The 19,793-nt window shown below is 29.3% G+C and overlaps 1 protein-coding gene across 3 annotated transcripts; it reads right to left on the bottom strand.

Annotated features, from left to right (window-relative positions):
- Nucleotides 1-2,366: 2,366 nt before the first annotated feature.
- LOC110634286 (polyamine oxidase 1) lies at nt 2,367-10,199 on the bottom strand. Of its 3 annotated transcripts, XM_058150940.1 has the most exons (10): nt 10,043-10,198; nt 9,662-9,911; nt 9,051-9,176; nt 8,836-8,897; nt 8,595-8,749; nt 6,997-7,140; nt 4,764-4,913; nt 3,656-3,910; nt 3,061-3,142; nt 2,367-2,961 (listed from the first exon to the last, which is right to left on the bottom strand). In XM_058150940.1, exons 1-10 carry the CDS (start codon nt 10,092-10,094, stop codon nt 2,750-2,752), a joined length of 1,488 nt encoding a protein of 495 aa, XP_058006923.1. In that variant the 5' UTR covers nt 10,095-10,198; the 3' UTR covers nt 2,367-2,749. The 3 variants fall into 3 exon arrangements, with proteins under 3 accessions (XP_058006923.1, XP_058006926.1, XP_058006927.1); XM_058150943.1 differs by lacking the exon at nt 4,764-4,913 and having other exon boundaries at nt 10,043-10,199; XM_058150944.1 differs by lacking the exons at nt 4,764-4,913; nt 6,997-7,140 and having other exon boundaries at nt 10,043-10,199.
- Nucleotides 10,200-19,793: the final 9,594 nt, after the last annotated feature.

Raw genomic sequence — 19,793 nt, 5'->3', positions numbered from 1 at the left:
TCAACTATCAGGATGTTTGTGGTGGTCACAATTGCTTGCTTTTTGATAAACAATTACAACGAATCAAGCCAGAATGGGCTTGAGATAATGTATCAAGATTTGATTTTTGCTAACAAATAGAGGTGCATTGCTTTCCACACATTTGATTTTTTTGCAATACTTGTTGGACATGAATATAAAGTCTCTATGTAATGCTTGTTAATTACCATAAGTCAAATTTAATATGTAGATTTCTTTTCTTTGATATTTGCCTTTTTCTGCAGATTAAATATATATATATATATATTTATAAGGTCTCTTGTTAGTTATAGTTATAAATGTCATCCATAGATTTTGCTTTGATGTTGAGTTTTCAAACATCTTGATTCTTGAGATGCTTTGCTCAAATCACATTATATCCATTCTCATCATATTTAGGTCCAAGTGTTCAAAGTCCCATTCTCAAACATATAGCAAGCAAGCACAGAGCGTTATCCATTGAAGGCCAAAGCAGTTGCTCTTGCTATTTCTAACACCTTGAAAAAAAAAAAATTTTGGTTAACCTATGATGGGTTCATTTATCTAAAAGCATGATTTGGTGGGTTCATTACAGATGTCAAAGGAGGGACAGGAATTAAACATACAAATGTCAAAGCAGTGCTTAATGCTTACCTGTCGTTCTCTGTGCCGTTGGATTGCTACGAATCGTGGCTTAAAGATTCCTTTGTTTTTTCCTTGTTTTTTCCTTGTTTTTCCCAGCTGTGACACTAAACAATATCATTCATTTGTACAAATCCCATGTTCGTATTGCAGCGTCCTGCCTTTGAAAGTTTGACTTCATATCTTCTTAGCCCAGGTCAACAATTTAGTGAGCTGAAACCAACCCTCAACCCGATTATTGGAGTCTCTCTCCTAAGGTTTTAATTAAGAATTAGACCAAAATTGACAATTCGAATAGTTGGTTTTGATTTAATTCAAACCATTTTTTTAAAAAAAAAATTATAGCTTTAGAAGGCATCGCGTGAACTAAATCATTTTTGAATTGAACCGAAACTGTCAAAAATAGGAATCTAAACTGCCTTTAAATCAAACTACAACTACACCACACTCTACTAGGAACTAAAACAGGCTAGAACTAAAATTACCTAGTCTGATCCCGGTTTACTCACCTCTATAACTTAAATCATCAATAATGACCTAGAACCCAAGCGTAATCTTAGGCTCATTCGAAACATCTCATCATTATGTTAGACCTATATATTTAATAAATAGGTCTCATATATGTGTCTTGCTTCATAGTAGACCAAATCCAAACAAGAAAAATCTTTTATTGAAATGGAAGTCACTTCAAAACTAGGCCTTTTATCATTCTATCATCTATCTTCCTCCTCACAAAGCTACCATGTCTAATCTTATTTCTCTATTTCTTTTCACTTCCACATTCACCACAACGCTGATCCTACTACTATTACCTCAAGTTCAAGAAACGAAGCTATAGAGGATTTGCTCGATCATTTGGATTCTAAAAGGTCCTCATTGTCAGTTCAAGAATCAGCAACTAAAGGTGTTTTGCAAAGATTGTTTCCTTCCCATATACACAGCTTTAAATTCAATATTCTCTCCAAGGCATTACTAATTCATTTCACTTTCAACTATCAGGATGTTTGAGGTGGTCACAATTGCTTGATTTTTGATAAACAATTACAACGAATCGAGCCAGAATGGGCTTGAGATAATGTATCAAGATTTGATTTTTGCTAACAAATAGAGGTGCATTACTTTCCACACATTTGATTTTTTTGCAATACTTGTTGGACATGAATACAAAGTCTCTATGTAATGCTTGTTAATTACCATAAGTCAAATTTAATATGTAGATTTCTTTTATTTGATATTTGCCCTTTTCTGTAGTAGATTTCTTTTCTTTGATATTTTCCCTTTTCTGCAAATTAAATATATATATTTATAAGGTCTCTTGTTAGTTATATTTATAAATCTCATCCATAGATTTTGCTTTGATGTTGAGTTTTCAAACATCTTGATTCTTGAGATGCTTTGCTCAAATCACATTATATCCATTCTCATCATATTTAAGTCCAAGTGTTCAAAGTCCCATTCTCAAACATATAGCAAGCAAGCACAGAGCGTTATCCATTGAAGGCCAAAGTAGTTGCTCTTGCTATTTCTAACACCTTGAATTAAAAATATTTTGGTTAACCTATGATGGGTTCATTTATCTAAAAGCATGATTTGGTGGGTTCATTACAGATGTCAAAGGAGGGACCGGAATTAAACATAAAATTGAAAACTAAAATCAGCCCAATTCAGACTGACCAAATCATTGTCAATTAGGGTAAATCAATCAATAGGAGTAATTGGATAAACCAGATAAGAATGGATTAAAGTTATATATATATAAGTAAACATTACAATTAGAATGCAAAGTATACCTCTGCACTTTCTCTCTCTCATTTCTTTCTCCAATGAAACATGATTACATATACCTAAATCAATTCCATCCAAAATTCAGAACTGGCGCGACAAATCTTTAAGGCTTAGCATCATCGCTGTGAGGACATATCCATTGCCTCCAATGCATGCCTTGGCCATTTTCTTGCTTCTTGTTCTTCCGTCTTCATCCTACCTTCTGAATGGCATTAAGGGTCTGAACTGAATTTGAGTCCAAAGCCCTCTGGCCATCTCTCTCATCGATCACATTTTCATCATCAACATCATAATTAAAGCCGGAATCATTCAGTGGTCCATATAGTCATAATATCGCCTCGGGAATGCCAAGCTTGCCACTAAGATATAGTTGTGTGGGAATATCACATTTGTGTAGATTTGAAACTGTTTCTGTTTGTGTAAGTGTTAATGATCCTGTCAATGCTAGCAAGGGCTCTAGCAAAAATGCTTGACTCTCACATTTTCTTTCCTTTTCTTCTCTCATTTCTTCCAATAGAGATTTACTTGTATCAATACCTATTAATTTGATAGAAAAAAAAAATAGCTCAAGAACGAACCAGAAACCATATCAACGAATAGTGTTCATAAATTCTCAAGAAGCAATTTTATCCTCACCTGAAAGATATCCACCATGCACATAACCATTAAATCTTTCACTAGTATGTTCACCAGTAAAAAAAATGTGGCCTACTGGGGCCTGAATAAAACATCAAACAAGCAGTTATAATGTTAGAACATAATCAGAAAGAACTAATGAACCCGTGAAAATTCCTTTTCAAGTGGGGATATCCATTCAGGTATGTCTTCCTGTGCTGAAAACTAATATGATTAAAGCTTTAGAATTTCAACATGTAGGTTCCACGTTCAGTTCTAATTGGGTGAGTTGTGAACCCATTTATGGGAAAATGATTTACCTTTAGGTGTACCCCAGATATGGATTAAAAAATAAGAATAAAAATCTACCTTTCTCCCCAGTTTTTATTTTTTGATCTAAGCTTTTCACACTTCTAACACGGTTATTTTCACATGAAATTTTGTGGGTACTGAAATTTGATAAAAGGAAAAGAAACAGGATTTCTCTATTGCTAAGTATGTTCCTAATCTAAGCCACAAACAGACACATACACACTTATGCAATTACTCAAGAATACATAACAGTCAGCCAGATTGGAATTTAATTAAATTGCACTAAATAAGTGAAACAAGTTACCTTAATATCTTGAAGAACGTGGTTATTAGAAATGATGGGGTAATTGCTGTAGCTGCCACGCTGGAATCTGTTGTTCCACCAGCGGGGCACAAGAATACCAGTGGCGTTGGGTATGTTGGGCCCAAACATGTCTCTAAGCACTTGCATGGCTTCTTTCAATGTCTCCTCGTCAGATTGAGTCTCGACACGTTTCGATTCCCCATTGGTCAACGTTACAACCAGGACATTTGAACCAGGGTATGCATTCTCCATGTGCTGATGACACAGCAACAGATCATTAGCCAGATTGAATAAAATATGTTAAGTTGATTAACAATGACTACGCCACTTGTATTTTATTTGCAGCAGATCAAGTTAAACTGCACCAACAAGATTTGAAGTGAAAATATGTAAAAGATAGAGACGTGTTATTGTCTATAAGAGTAATATGGTTGAGAAAGCAATTGGTCCCTTTACAATAATGTTTAATGACAGAAACATCGGGTACACATCAGAAAGGGGCAATCATAGAAAACAAATAATGCAAGAGATTCTCGTTTGCCATCCCAGCAAGAAAGGTCATCAATATTTTCACAATTTTGCAATCATGTTACCATATCATACAAAGCAGCAGTTGCAACACAGATATAAAAAAGCAAAAGCAACAATAGTAAGAAGGTCAACCCCATAAAAAATAAGCATTAATTGGTTGTTCAAAAAAAATGACAAAATGTTTAATCAATTATAGCGTTCTGCTTGAGCATTTTGAGATCATAAGATTCTTCTGATGACTGAATTTGCATACTTTAAAAGAAAATATCCCATCCATTTTGGGATACATCTGTCAAAGCAAATATGATTCCCAAAACACTGCTAAACACTTCTCTGATTTTGAGATGCTGCTGCAGTGTTAACATCATTCACCTAATCACAAATTGACTTTTGTTTGTCACTAGTCATGATTGTGCGTGTAGTTCCTATTATAATTGACGGATTCACAAAAGTTCATGGTACTTAAAACAGGAAGCAGGAAATTGAAATCTTGGCACTGACAGAGTAATGCAATGTTATCAACGGAAGCACCTGAAGCAATATGGGAAATTTGGCTACACAACAAAAAGGAACCAACCTGCCAAAACGTGTAGTATCCTCTCCGCTCGTGGGCATAGATAAAGAATTCTTTTTCAGGACCACATGGCCAAAATTTATATGGAAACTTGAAGAAAATCTTCGTGTATACCATTACATCACATTTCCCAATGGCCTCTGTTTTCCACCTCTGCATCAATTATTTTCTCTGTCTTGTCAATAAGTTAGCCAACAAAGTACTGTTATCATACGATCATAAAAAAAACTTCAAACCAACTAAGATTTCTCAGTCCAGGAACCACAAATTTAAAAAGAAATTGTGAGCATCGATAGGTACTTCTAATTTTATAATTATAAAGTTCATATTTTCTGTTTTACCAAAAATTTATATTTTCTGAGTCATTCCCAAGAAGATCTGCCATAGCAGATTATAAATGTCATGTGAATAGATAAAATTTCAACTGCTAAGGATTTGGTGATCCTAACTTAGCTATAATAGGATAATCTCTAAATTTATTAGTAAGTCACACTTGGAGGATTCATTATATCTTACTACCATATATCTTAGAACACAAATAAAAGATGATGAAACCATGATTTTATTACTGAAAAAATCCATCAAAACAAACTCAAAAAATGTTCGACAAACAAATTATCCTGTCTAAGAGCTTGCTTGGTTCAATTTCATTTTACAAAATTTTGTAAAATTCAATTGAATTCCATGATTTGATTTGTGTGTTTGGTTTGGAAAAAAAAATATAAAATTCACTTCTAGGAATTGGCTATAACTAAAACCAACTCCTATCAAATTTGATAGAATTTGAAATGAATTTCACGAAACTTACATAATAATATTTTTTGAATTAAAATGCCCTTATCAAAAACTTTCCTCTCAATTATTCATCTTTTTATATACTCACAAGTTCAAATTATTCACTTTAAAACTTTGATCACTAATGTTATCATTAGAATTTGCTACACCTAGTCAGTATCCTTAATTAATTAAAAATTATAATATTTCTCTATATTTGTGTTATGCTAGCTTTTGTCATTTTCCTCTTCAAAGTAGTCTCCTTATTAAAGGAGTTAATCAACATTAATTATAAAATAAATACTCAACTGTAAGATTTAGAAATTTTGCATAGCACTGTTTCAGCGGTCCGTCTTTACCATTTCTACCAATTTGGCACTTGCCCTTTTTTTTAATCATATCAATCATGTAGGGATCTCACCAACTTCTTGACACTTTTTTAGATTTTGCTGAATCACTTAACTGGACCCTATTATGCTTAAGAGAAAGTGGGAATATAGATTAAAATTTTTAAAAGACGATCATCTACGTTGCTCATCACCAATCAACAGAGGTGGATTCTACTCTTGGAGATTGACTGGTTGACAATATAAAAAATTCAACTTGTAACACTAGAGAGTACACGTGGTGAACCACTGCATCAAAGAAGAGCAACCCACCAGTGAGCCTAAGGGTTGCCAATCTATGGGTTGCCATGCAACCCATGGTATTTCCTTCAATAAAGACAACAACGCACCTCGAAAACCTACCTCTGGCGTCATCAAACCAGCTAAAAACTATTTAATAAAAGACCTAGCAGCCATAAATTACTGACTTCTTTATCTTAATGATATCTTATATTCTGGGCCACATCCACACCCTAAAATATAAGTGAAAGATCTGGCAAATCCTATTCCTATCCCCTAGGGACCCATTTGCCAGTGCTAGGGTCTTCTTCCTACGGATTCCACTGCATTGAACCAAAGAAAAGCTAGTCAAATTTTCCACTGCATCGGACACGATGCTAGTCACTTTGAATGGTGAAGATGTAAAGAAAGCAAATAAATTTAACTAAAATTAAATACAAAAGGAGGAAAATCCTAATGCTACAATCTCAAGTCACATGGATTATCATGGAATACACTTATTTCCTTTGGTACGAAAATGGACTGCACTAAGACTTTTCGTTTTGGGTGTTTAAAACTTTTTCGGTTAAGCCATAAGTACGGTTACAGAAAAGAACGTGGCTGGTGGAGGGATGCCAGGGTCTCCAACAGTAACACATTTCACATTCAATTTTAACCTAATTTCATGCATAATTCTTTATTGTCATTACCAATTGTTTATTCATGCTGATTAATAAAGCTAGTGTCAAAATCATAAAATGAGTATTTTTATGGACTTTTTGTTTTGCTTAATTGTGCTATGTACGGTGGTTAAAATATTAACAGAAAAATAATAAATAAAGGAAGAGAAGACGTACGGGCAAGGGAGGCCTAAAAGAAATAAGGTCGCTCTGGAGAACACCAATGCTAACTGACAAAATCACGTAATTAGCTTCGTAGACGGATCCATCCTCCGTTTTCACAATAACACCGTTTCTCGAGTGCTGTATTTCCCTCACAACCTGTCCCAAATCCAGGTACAAAATCACTACCCATTGAAAAAAAAAACAGAAAGTTAAACCTTTTAAAAGATAGTAAAAACTAGCAAAGTCCAAGACACCAACTACCCAAACAAGATTCCTTGAAGTCAAACCAAGAAAATATGCGCAATGTAGTATTCTGGCATGGAAATGGTAGAGATTTATTGAAGAGGAATCTGTGCAGAGTGGAGGTACAAAGACCCAAGTGGCTACCCATGGGTTGTTTCCCAAAAACCACAGTGATTATAGCAATTGTAAGAAAGAGGCTCATTGCTTTTTCTGATTTTGAGAGCCATTGGAGTAAGTGAAGACAAAAACAAAAAATTAAATGAAGAAATGGACAAGTCTACCTATTTTCATGTTCTTATATCGAATTGATAAGACATCTCAACTTCTAGGTAGTGTTCTGTTTGGCCTTAGGTTGAGGTCATTGTGAACATTGTGCAAGTTAGTGCAAAATGGTGACTCAAGGGGCCTACAAGCTCATGAAGGGGTAACAGGCAAAAGGACGGTGAATATTAATTCAATTCATGGCCATATGATTGAAATCTGACATGTGGGTGGGTCAAATTTATGGCTCTTTGCAGTGGTCCTCTAATCAAAATGTTCATTGAAAGTTAGGATTTGTTATCATGATTAAAATTAAGAGAAGATGGCCAAAGAGGCCATCCTTGTTTTTAAGGATCTAACAAGGTAATTTCTTAATTAGTATTCAAATAGTCTAAAACTATAACAATAATTAAAATTTTAAACATAGTTGACACAAGTCTCATGATGACTAATCCTATAAACAAATTGCACCAGTTTCTCATCTAAATTTTCTTATCATATTATTCATGCTTTTTTTTTTCAAAGTGCATGATGACTTGTGGAATATATTAGTTTGAGAAGGACAATTATCAACACAAACTCCAAAAGTCTTACCCTTGGTTATTCAGATAAACACCATACAATTGTCCAGTAAATATAATTTTCACATAACCAATCGTAGTTATAGACACCTTAGACGATTTTTTTTTTCAATATTATATCAGGTAGACAATTAGAGAAACAATAGAAGAAAGCCCTCGAGTTAATTGACCCCCATCAAAAATTTAAAAAGAAAAAAAGTTCATTCCTTGGGAAAATGATCAAGGAAAAGCATACATCTTTCTAAAATGTCATTATCTGCCAACGTAAAAAAAGTGGGTCAATCAATCTCAACAGCAAAAAGATTGCAGTGCATGCATACAAAAAAAATTTCACATACTTTACACTGTTCTAAAAAAAAAAAAAATCCCTTTTGTAATAGCTTATCTTTTTAAGCAAACAATAACCTTACGCAATGAATAAAATTTAAAACTGTCCCTTCTTTTTCCATCTAATGATTGGGTAAACCATTATTCACAAACCAACAAAAAGGAAAAGAAATAAAAAAATAATAATTTTCCCTTTACCTTGTTGAGTTTCAAACGAGCGTCCAAGATTTTACCCTCAGAGGTAAATAGAAAATCCTCGGCCATTTTGTATAGCAAATACTCGTACCCTCTTTCATCTGCTACTAGAAATTCTCTTTCTCCAAAATCAACATATGTTGATATTGGCTCTACCTCTATATATTAAAAAAAAAAAAAACTCAGTTTCAATGTTTAAAGCCAGTACTAACCAATAAACGGTAAATTGGGTTGTGAAACAGACCTGCCATCTCAAAGTCATGGAGAATGAAGTCAATGGCGAGCTCTATTGGTGTCTTGGGTGAGCTAAACAAAAACAAAAGATTAAAGAAATTAAGTAAAGATTTAAGAAAGACCATTAAGTAATTATGTACATTCATTACCAGTTCATTTCTACTCCACTTTCTCATAACAAAAGCCAAAAATGACATTTTATGGGGGAATTAAAATAATAATTACCCAGGCGGTTCAATAACTTCACCAACATCAACATGGTTTGCCTCCAGGCTCCTCAGCTTCATAATAGCTGAATCCACCGCCTTCTTGTAGGAATCCGCCGCCACCCCACTTGGAAATATCTTTCCGCTGCAACCCAAAAGAAAAAGAAAAAGAAAAATTTTCTTAGCAATACAATACAGATATACGGCGCCAAAACGTGCAGTGTTAACTGCACAGCAATTATCTGTTTCCTGTTCTTGAAAATTGTTTCATATTGAAAAACAAGACAATTTGAAAGCAACAAAACCAATTTCAAATCATTACTACAGTAATTGCATAAAGAGAATTAATCTCAGCAGATACAAATAATTTTCAAAAAAATTTCCAACAAAAAAAAACCATTGATTTGAAGAATTATACTTAATAAATTATATTTCAAAAATAAATCCTCTAATTAAAAAAAAAAAAATCGTCTGTTTCAAAGCAACAATGTAACCGATAACATTTTACCATTTGACAAGCAAACAGAAAACAACAAACTACACCGCCATTTTCAAAAGCAAAAAAGGTGCCGAAAGGAACAGAGGAAAAAAATCCAGAGAAGATTCAGATACCAAAACGGAAAAATATACCTGCGATCGTAGATATTATAACGAGCATTACTATAGTCAGAGAAGCAAGTACGGAGACCAGATTGATTTGCGAGCTCCCAAACCGGATTGGACTCTTTACCACCAACACCGGCGATCCAACCAGCACCGAGCTCCACCGAGACACCACCGAAATTTTCCTTACGGATCCTACCGCCAATACGATCGGACGCTTCTAAAATCACCAGGTCCTCTATTCCATTCTCCGCCAACACCTTCGCCGCAGATAAACCTTAAACAGAGAAAGGACAAAACAAGAAAATTAGAACAAGTCCGGCGTTAATGGCTAATTAGATTGATAGACATATACGTAAGAAGCGGCAGTGTGTGCAGAGAGAGAAAGAGTGACCGGAGAAAGGATACCGGAGATGCCAGCGCCAATGATGATGACGGAGGAGCGAGAAGGGAAGTCCATTGTCGAAAGGAATTGAAGGGAAGGAAAGAGCAGGCGAGAGAGGAGGGAATCGCGGGAGTCCGTTTATATAGTTGTTTTTCTTTTAGTTTTTAATTTTTTTAATAATTTTATTTTAATGGTGGTTTTCCAAGTTGGATACTATACTACAACCACGCAAAAGCATGAGTTTGGTTCCGTTTCTCTCTCTCTCTCTCTCTCTCTCTCTCCCTCCAATTTGACGGGGGTTGACTCACTGACGCGTATTAAACAAGGAGAAGGGTGTAAATGTCTTTTAATTTTTTATTTTGAGAAGGGTGTAAATGTCATTTTAGATAGTGATATAATTGGTATTTTGTTCAAGTAATTACCTTTCTTAGAATATTTTATATATTTTTTTGAAGCCACAATATTTTATAATTAAATTTGAAGCAAAATTATATTTTTAAAATCTTATAATTAGATTAATTTATTTAAAAAAAAGGTTTACTCACATAAATATAGATTCATTAATGAAAAGTCTTATGTATAAACATAAAAAAATATATTTTTATTTAAGGCTCAACTTATTTTAAAAAAATATTTTTTTTCATATTTTTTAATATTTAAAATATTAAAAAAATAGATGAATAAAAAATATTTTTCAGTGAAAAAAAAACTTAGTCATTTTTAAGACCCTATTTATTTTATAAAAAATATTTTTATATTTTTTAGTGTTTGAAATATTTAAAAAAATGAGTTAATAAAAAATATTTTTCTCAAAAAATTAAATTTTTTTTAAAGAAAATAATTTTTTTTAAAATTAAAAAGTTATTTTTTATTTTTTAAATCTTAATAATAAAAAATTATTTTTTATTTTTTAAATTTTAATAATTTTATTAAAATATAAAAATATTTATACATATATAATATAAATATATATCATTAATTTAATATTGTAACGAAAAATTAAAAAATCTAAATATAAGTTATTTTATATGAAATAAATAAAATTTTAAAGAAAATATTTTTTTTATTTTCAAAAAAAAAGTTATTTTTTATTTTTAAAATATTGAAAATTTTATTAAATTATGAGAGCATTTACATATATATGATATAAATTATATATAAATTATTTTTTATAAAATAAACAGAATTTAAAAATTAAAAATATTCAATGACCTTTATAGTATAATGATTTGATTTAATATGTGGGAAAGGAGGGTACATCCATGTTATTATTTTCTCCATATGAATTGACAAAATCTTTTTTTATTCATTTTTTATTGAATTTTGGTAAAATATTGAGTTGTAAGAGATAAGACAGAACAAAGTCTAAATTAGGATAATGATCCTATTCATGATATGTAACCCATAATTTAATTTTCAATCATCATCAAAATATTATTATATGCATGTTAATTTATTTTTCAACCATTATCAATAGTTTATTATTATTATTATTATTAAAATAAAATAATTCTTTTAAAAAAAATTAATTTCCTTCTCTCTATTTTATTTTAAGTTATATTTAAAAAAATTTTTATCTCATTTATTTTATTTTAAAATAATAATAATAATAATAATTACTTCACTCGCAAGTCCATTAAATGCAAAAGCAGAGTCCACAGCTCTTTCGCGTATGGTCAATTTTCAGAACGTGAAAGACAATTAATGGAAAGGCGAGCCGCACGTGACATTCTGTAATTGCACACGTGTGAATGAATTCGGCGGCTTGGTTTCAACTGGGAACAGCTGTCATTTTAGACAGTACATCTCTTTAATGCATTTCCACATTGGTTGGCAATTTTTAATTGGGTGTCGCAGTTCAAAGGTCAACACACACATATATATATATATATATATATATATATATATATATATATATATATATATTCTTAATTTTGTTTACTCAAATTTGGGTTTTGAAAGGCTGTGACTCACTCATATTCTGGGCTGTGATGCTTCAGACAGGGACCAGACCGTGATCTAATCTCTACGCGTTTCGTTGCAAGGGATATTGGAAAAACAAAAATAAATGAACTTATAAGGAAAATAATTTTTTATGAAAAAAGAATATTATTATTTTACTTATGTTAAAAAATATATTTTTTTCTTATGTTAAAAATATATATTAAGGGATAAAATGATATAAAGGAAAAATAAAAAAAAATAATATTTTTTTCACTTAATTTGAATAACAAATAAAATAATTCAAAATTATTATATCATGTTAGTTCACGATAAAGTGTTTGTGCTGTATATAAGATTTATGATGGAGTTAGGTTTAGTTCATTTTTTTATATGGTATCAGAGTCTATTTTACTTCAATATTAAATAACTTGTAAATATATTTGTCTATAAATTTTATATTCTAAATGTGAGCATGAGGAAATATATTACTCTACATTAATTTGAAATAAGATATTTATGTAAATTTAAATAAATCTCTTCTCTTGAGTTAATTTTTAAGGTGAAATTAAACTTAGCCCATTTTCCCATATCTATTTGAGCATTTTCTACACAAATTCTCTTTTTTTTTTTTTTCTTTCTTCTTTTCTTTCTTATGAAATAAAGGAATTGAAATTTTAATTTTTTTTCCCTTTTTTTTAAACAAAATAAGAAAATTGTTTTTTTTTTCTTCTCTTACTTTTTTTTTCTCTCATTAAAAAAAATCTTAATATTTAAATGAAAAATATATTTTTATTTCCACTTACTGCCTATTTGAAGTTTTAGTTTCTAATATATCAAGTCTAAAATAGTAAAATCTATTTATTTTGAGTATTTATAGTAAAAAATATATTCTACTTAATTTATGTGTAAGTTTATAGCATTGAAATTAAGTCCTACTTTTGAATGATGTTAAAAGCACACTTTTAATATTTTTTCAACAAAACTAAACCTTAATTAATTAAAAAAAAACTTTTAATTTGCAAATTAAACTTCAAAGTATTTAAGTTTGAGTGCCTAATTTTTTTTTTTAAATTTTTTAGATGTATACTCTTTTATTTATAAGGGTAATAAATATTTAATTATTAATAAATAAATATGATGAAAGAGATAAATATTTATATGACAAATTGATATTGGATTACAAATCAAGAGAAAAGACTAATAAAGTGAATAAAGATATGTAGTTAATAGCACAAAAATGGTGAAATTAGACTCTCAAAATTTTTAGTTTACAAGAACTTTTTTTTTTATTTGATATGATTATAAAGAGTTTAAATTTATATAAGAACGAGCTCATCAACAATTAGATTAAGTATTTATATATAAATTTATGTACTTTATATATATTTTTTAATTAATTTTATTATTAAAATTATTTTCATATGAGTTCGAATTTATATTAAATATACTTTTTTTACCATTAATTTTAATGTCATTAAATTATAAATTATTAATATAATAAAGTAATATGTCCATCACAGCTATGCATTAAATTACATCTATCTTATAATGTATTTTGTTGGTTAATTTCATTTTCAAGAACTTATAAGTTGTAATCATAAAGATTTGATATTACAAAGTATGTCTAGTGATCAATGCTATACGACATTGATAGTAAAAATCATCATAAATGCACCAAATTAGCTGACAAATTACTTGATGTGAAATGTCGTTTATCTATTCTTAGGCATCACTATTTTTCATTGTAAAAAGTCTTGCCAAAATCCATGATAAGAAATAAGCTTTTTTATCATTTCATGTGACAAAAATGTTAAAAAAAAAAAAAAAAAAAAAAACACTTTTCCTTTCATGATGGAAGATAGATAAACTCTTGTTGATTTGTACCTTTTTTTTATCTCATTAAAATTAAGTACATCTTCAATTCTTATTTGACATTATTGATTAATTGTTGTTGAGAAAAATATATTTTTAAATATATTTATATAAAAATAATTTAAAATTAAATTTAATAAGTTTTTGGTATTGTTCGGTAATAACTTTTAAAGTAGTGTTTAGTATTTTAATCACAGTCAATACATTATCATTATTCGGTGACATAATATTTGTAGTAGTGTTTAAAAATTAAGAGAGTGATTCATAAAAAACTATAATTCCCAACTTTTAGATATTGAGAGAGCATTTTGATTAAATTTAATAAAATGACATCACTAGTTTTATATTTAACAACTAATCCAACAACTATTTTTACTGAATACTTTTGCTTTAAATCACTATATAAACAATTAATAACAAATAGTTAATATTTAATAGCTAACGACTAATAAAATAACTAACAGTTACAAAAACAATTAATAGTTACTATAACAGCTAATACTGTCAAGCAGAGATTAGTTATAAGAATACTAAAGATAGTTTGTTTCTAATTATTTTTTTTTTCTCACAAAAAATAATAAAATAAAAAATTTCAAACTATTTTTTTAATTACATTTAAAATGATTTTTTTATGATAAACAATTTTTATCCTTCAATAACAATGTCAAATGGGCACTAACAATATTGTATGTATTAACCCAGTTGAATATTGATGTAGATTTAGTATTCATAAGAACTAAATAGTAAAAGATTATCCATGTAGCTAACTCAATTAGTTTTGGATTAAGGTTTAATTATTATTATTTTATTAACCTAGTTGTAGGAATGAGATTGCTCTCCATATATTAAATAAAGTTGAATTTTCAACCAATAGAGGTTGGCATAAGTGGTAAATAATTTTGTATCCTTTTAAGCAGGGTTGATTGTTCAATTTTTATGTAGAAAAACATAATTTTAAATAATATTAAAAAATAATTTGAAAATTTCATTTTTAAATTATTATAATTAAAATATATAAATTAAAATTTAAAATTTCTTAATAAGTATTTTAAAATAGCTTTTTTTAACAACAAAAATAGATTCTAACATAAATTATTTATCATTTAACTCAATTAAATTTAATACAATATATATATATATATGAAATTAAAAAATAAATAAAATTTAGGTTTTAAAATCACTTTATTATATCAAAAGAAAACCTAGTTAATTAAAAGAAATCAATCTATCTATCTATCTATGAAACATGATAAGTTATTGATATGATGAGATCTTGTTTTATGTCTTTTAGCAACCGAAAATTATGGCTACAACCGAAAGTTAAAAGGAGGAAAATTTTATGAAGATGGAAGTTGTCAATCCCATTTTTCCCTTTAAATTGTCATTTTAATTACTTCTTCAAATTCTATTAAACTAATTAAATATTAATTATTACCCTAATAATAAGAAACAATAATAATATTTATGTTTCTTTGTAGCTTCGCAGCCTGGCACGTGATCAATAAGGAAAACGTGCATGCTAATGCTGCATGCACATGAGCCTCCAAAACTGCCGGTTAAACAACCACTCACTATTTTACACGTAGTCCCCTGGTGTCAAGTGAAATATCGCATGGGTCCCATCTTCTTTTTCTGCCCCTACCCTGCCATCCAATGGATGGTAACTTGCAACGTCACATCCGCAGCGCTCTCTCTCCTTTTTTTTTTTTTTTCTAATTTAATGATTCGAAATAATAAAATAATTAACTCCATTAATTCAATAAATAACTCAATTAATAGATTTTAATTTAACAATATTAAATTAAAATTTAACAATATTAAATTAAAATTTAACAATAAGTGTAACCGTAAATGTGCACAGTAAATTTTTTTTGTCGTATGTGTGTATTTTTTTAGAATTAATTTAAAAATAATAATAATATTAAAATTAAATAAATAAAAAATATACTTCCTGTTTATTTTTATATACAATATTTAAATTTTTTATTATTTAAAATTATTTATCGTATTTAAAATATTAAAAGATATTAATTTTTTATTTTTATTTTTTATTTCTATTAAATATAGGTGAGATAAAAAAATAATTTAGTCAATTATTAATATATTTTTATAAAAATAAAATTATTTAATTATTATTTTAATCACTATACAAAATTAAATATAATAAATAAAAAAAACAGAAAAAATAATAAATAGCCTAAACAATAAGTTATAAGTTTAAGTCATTATTGATTTTTTTTTCATATAATAATAATTAAATTTTAATTTCAAGCTAATTGAATTTGATTATACTAATTTTTTATTATTTAACTTTATTTAAGATTAATTTCTATTAATACTAATTTTTATAATTTTTAATTTGGATATAATTAATAATTTATATTTTTATTAATTTTTTTAAATTAAAAAATAAAAATATTAATTCAATCAATTTATCAATCATTCACACCAAAAACCAAAATTGACTTTAGTAACTGTCTCTGGACTTCCTTTTTGGACAAGACATTTCTGAATTGCTTACATGCACTAAAAGTAGCACCCAATTAGATTTTTCTGCATTTGTCCTTTAATACATATATATATTATTGGTTCTAGAAATTATAAATTTCTATTTTTATCAATGAAAGAAATTGTATTTTCTTTTCATTTCAAATTCACCCAAATGTGATAAATGTGGAATGATGAGAGATAAGTTTTCTTATTTCACAAGCTCTTTTACACTAAAATTTACAATTATCAACTTTTTATAATGTTAATTTTTTTTATTTGTATATATGTATAAGATTTACTATACAAGTACACGTGTTCAGGCAATTGCTAACTAAATGGTGCACCTGCCACGTTTATGTGCATATACCCCAAGCTAATTAACCAATTTGGGACAAGTTCAGGCAATTGCTCATTAAATGGTGCACCTGTCACGTTTATACACATACACCCCAAGCTAATCAACCAATTTGAGATAAGTTCAGGTAATTGCTGACTAAATGGTGCACTTGTCACACTTATACACACACACTCCAAGCCAATCAACCGATATGGGATAAGTTCAAGACCAGAAGCTACACACAATCAACATAATAGCTTATTGACTCACTCACACACGAATTAATTTTTCTTTTGATTTGTATATACGTATAAGACTTACTGTATAAACACACACGTTCAGGCAATTACTGACTGAACGGTGCACCTGCTACGCTTACACACACACACCCCAAGCCAATCAACCAACGTAGGATAAGTCTATTAACTCTTATAAAGATATGAGTTTATATTCTTTAATTGATTTGACTCTATTAAATAATATTTTACAAACAATAATTTTAAAATATTATGTCAATATAAAGAGATGCACCATATGAGAATTCGAAGCTTTAGTAAAACAAAAACATAAATATTAGAAATAAATTTAATTATGAATCAAAACTTCGTAGCAAAAATATTGATCAGTGATAGACCAACAATGAATTCATTGCTAATAATTCACTAATTTATCATTAATACTTTAGCAATAAGAGTTTCAGCAACGGACTACAATCTATCACTAAAAGTCAACCTTTTAAATTACTTACGAATTAGTGATGAATTACGATCATCACTGAAAATGTCATCGCTAATGGACTTAAGCAACACATTAATAACAAATCAATGACAAATCCGTCACTGATTCATCACTAACCTATTACAAGGATATCATATCTATTGGGCTATGCCATATAGGTCAAAGAAATTTAATTATAATATGTATATAAACTAACTCTTTGATATTTTTAATTATAAATAAAAAATTGTATTGACAAATAATTTTCACACTATCATTATAGAGTATTTGCTTAACACACCTAACAAGAATAAATACAATGCAAATATGTAATTGTGTCAACAACAAGACAAGAAGCAATGAAGGAAGGGAGAACTAATGAGACATGCAAGCTCAAAAGTTTTTGTCTCTTATTGTCTTTCACTATTATCATCTTACTACAAACAAGAAAAAGGGAAATGTTTGGAAGAAAACAAGAAATTAATTCTTTTTTCTTTTTTTTTTTTTAAAGAAAAGGAAAAAGAAAAGCAGAATCAATAGGTGGAGTTGAAATGCTGAGTCATAATGGGGGCTTGGGTTGGATGGTTGTGAGTTTATGCTTATCGGAATTCACCTACAACTTGTTTAAAGAAAAGAGATCAAGAAATTGTTCTTGGCATTTTCCAAGAAAATGCTGATGATTTATGATAAGGGTTCTTGGTTTTGAAGGAGTTTTATTTATCTAAGTAGAGAACCAAATCTTGGAATAGCCCTCTTTTTTATGGCACTGGGAAATTGATCTTCAATATCTAATCGGTCTTACTCTTGATAATGGAGGAAAAAAAAAGTTTTTTTTTTTTTTTAATCAAAAAGCTAGACATGTAAGTTGAGGGGGGAAAAGAAAGAATCCTTCAATAGAAGTTACACAAGAAAACCCATTATTATCAAGACTTAAAATTCTAGATTTTATAACGTTAAAAATATTCGAGTATCACTAAATTAAAGCACATTGAGGTTAATTCTTCAATGTGATATTGACTAGTGGGAAAAGTAAGTGTTTCTTTAAGAAAGAATACAAGGTGATGGAGAAGGGTGTATGTGGTTTCCCACAAAGACATATTCCTATATTGGCCTTGTGCAGAATATATATTTGATGAAAGAATGAAATAATTTGTAAAAATGCATTTTCAATGCAAGAAACTTCATGATTTGCAAGAGTCAAAGGAAAATTGCCCAAAATTTATAATGTATATGCTTATTCAATCTACATTGACACATCATTTTAAGTCATAATATACTAATTTTTCATTAGTTAAATGTATATATATTCGGGTGTAAGTAAGAATTTAAATCAGTGATACTATTGAGAATTGTAAGGTCTCACATTAAGTCATGATTGGTGTCAATTACACAAAAATAAAAAAGAATTTGTAAAAGTACATGTCATTTTCCATTGTGTGATTGTTTTCCAAATTCTATCCTTGTTTCCCATTAAAAATTTCTTACATTTGATGTTAGAAAAACTAAAAAGTGAAAAAGCCAAAGGTTGAGGTAGAAATGATCCACGCCCCACTTTTATTTTTCAATTCATATGATATAGAAAGATGGCTGGCCGGCTCCAATCAAACTCAATTAAATCACAAGACAAAAGAATCAATAAGAACCATTAATTTATTAGAAAATTAGGCAAACTAACACTTTAAATGTATAAAAATCAAGAAGATTTAACTTTTTCTAACTTTTCTTTACCTAAAAGTTTTTACAATGAAAGTAGTTAGTCACACTAAATCCAATTGATTCAACATCAAGCAACATACAAGTCTTTGATTTTCTTGAAAATTTTGAAGTGGGGTTGGCTTTAACTTGGAATTTTAGCATTGTTCACAAAAGATAGATGATCAACTCATCCAATAGCCAAAATGGGTCGGAAATATGCCATTATATTTTGTTTTCTTGAGCGTAATCAATGATACATTGATTGGGACTAAGTCTTTTTTCCCTTATCTAGGAGACGAAACACACTTGAATTAGCAGAAAAATTAACCAAGTATGTTTCTCCCTTTATTGACTTTAATTTTGTATGCATTGAGAGGGTTGATTCAATGGAAATTGCCACAAAGTACATTCTTTGGAGTAAAGGAAGGAACATAGAAGAAGAAGACTAACAAATCCTTCTCACATCGCATAATTAAGGGAAGGTCACTATGAAAGTGATTAATTTGTGCACTCATTCTAGGCTAAGGAAATGTTGTTTTTGGATTGAAATCGACTCCGACCATATCTTAGAGGATCTACTTTGATGATTTGTTTTAATAGGGGGATTAGGAGAGTAAGAACTTAAATTTAGATCTGTCAAGTGGGTAATATGCCTTTAATCACTGAAACAAGTCAGGCTAACCAGTTTTACTTGATGATTATATTGATCTTGTTCCTGA

Source organism: Hevea brasiliensis, chromosome 8 (genome assembly GCF_030052815.1).
Source record: "Hevea brasiliensis isolate MT/VB/25A 57/8 chromosome 8, ASM3005281v1, whole genome shotgun sequence".
NCBI classification, from domain to species: Eukaryota; Viridiplantae; Streptophyta; class Magnoliopsida; order Malpighiales; family Euphorbiaceae; genus Hevea; species Hevea brasiliensis.
The sequence above is the reverse complement of the archived record's forward strand: the minus strand, read 5'-3'. Positions and strand labels throughout refer to the sequence as shown.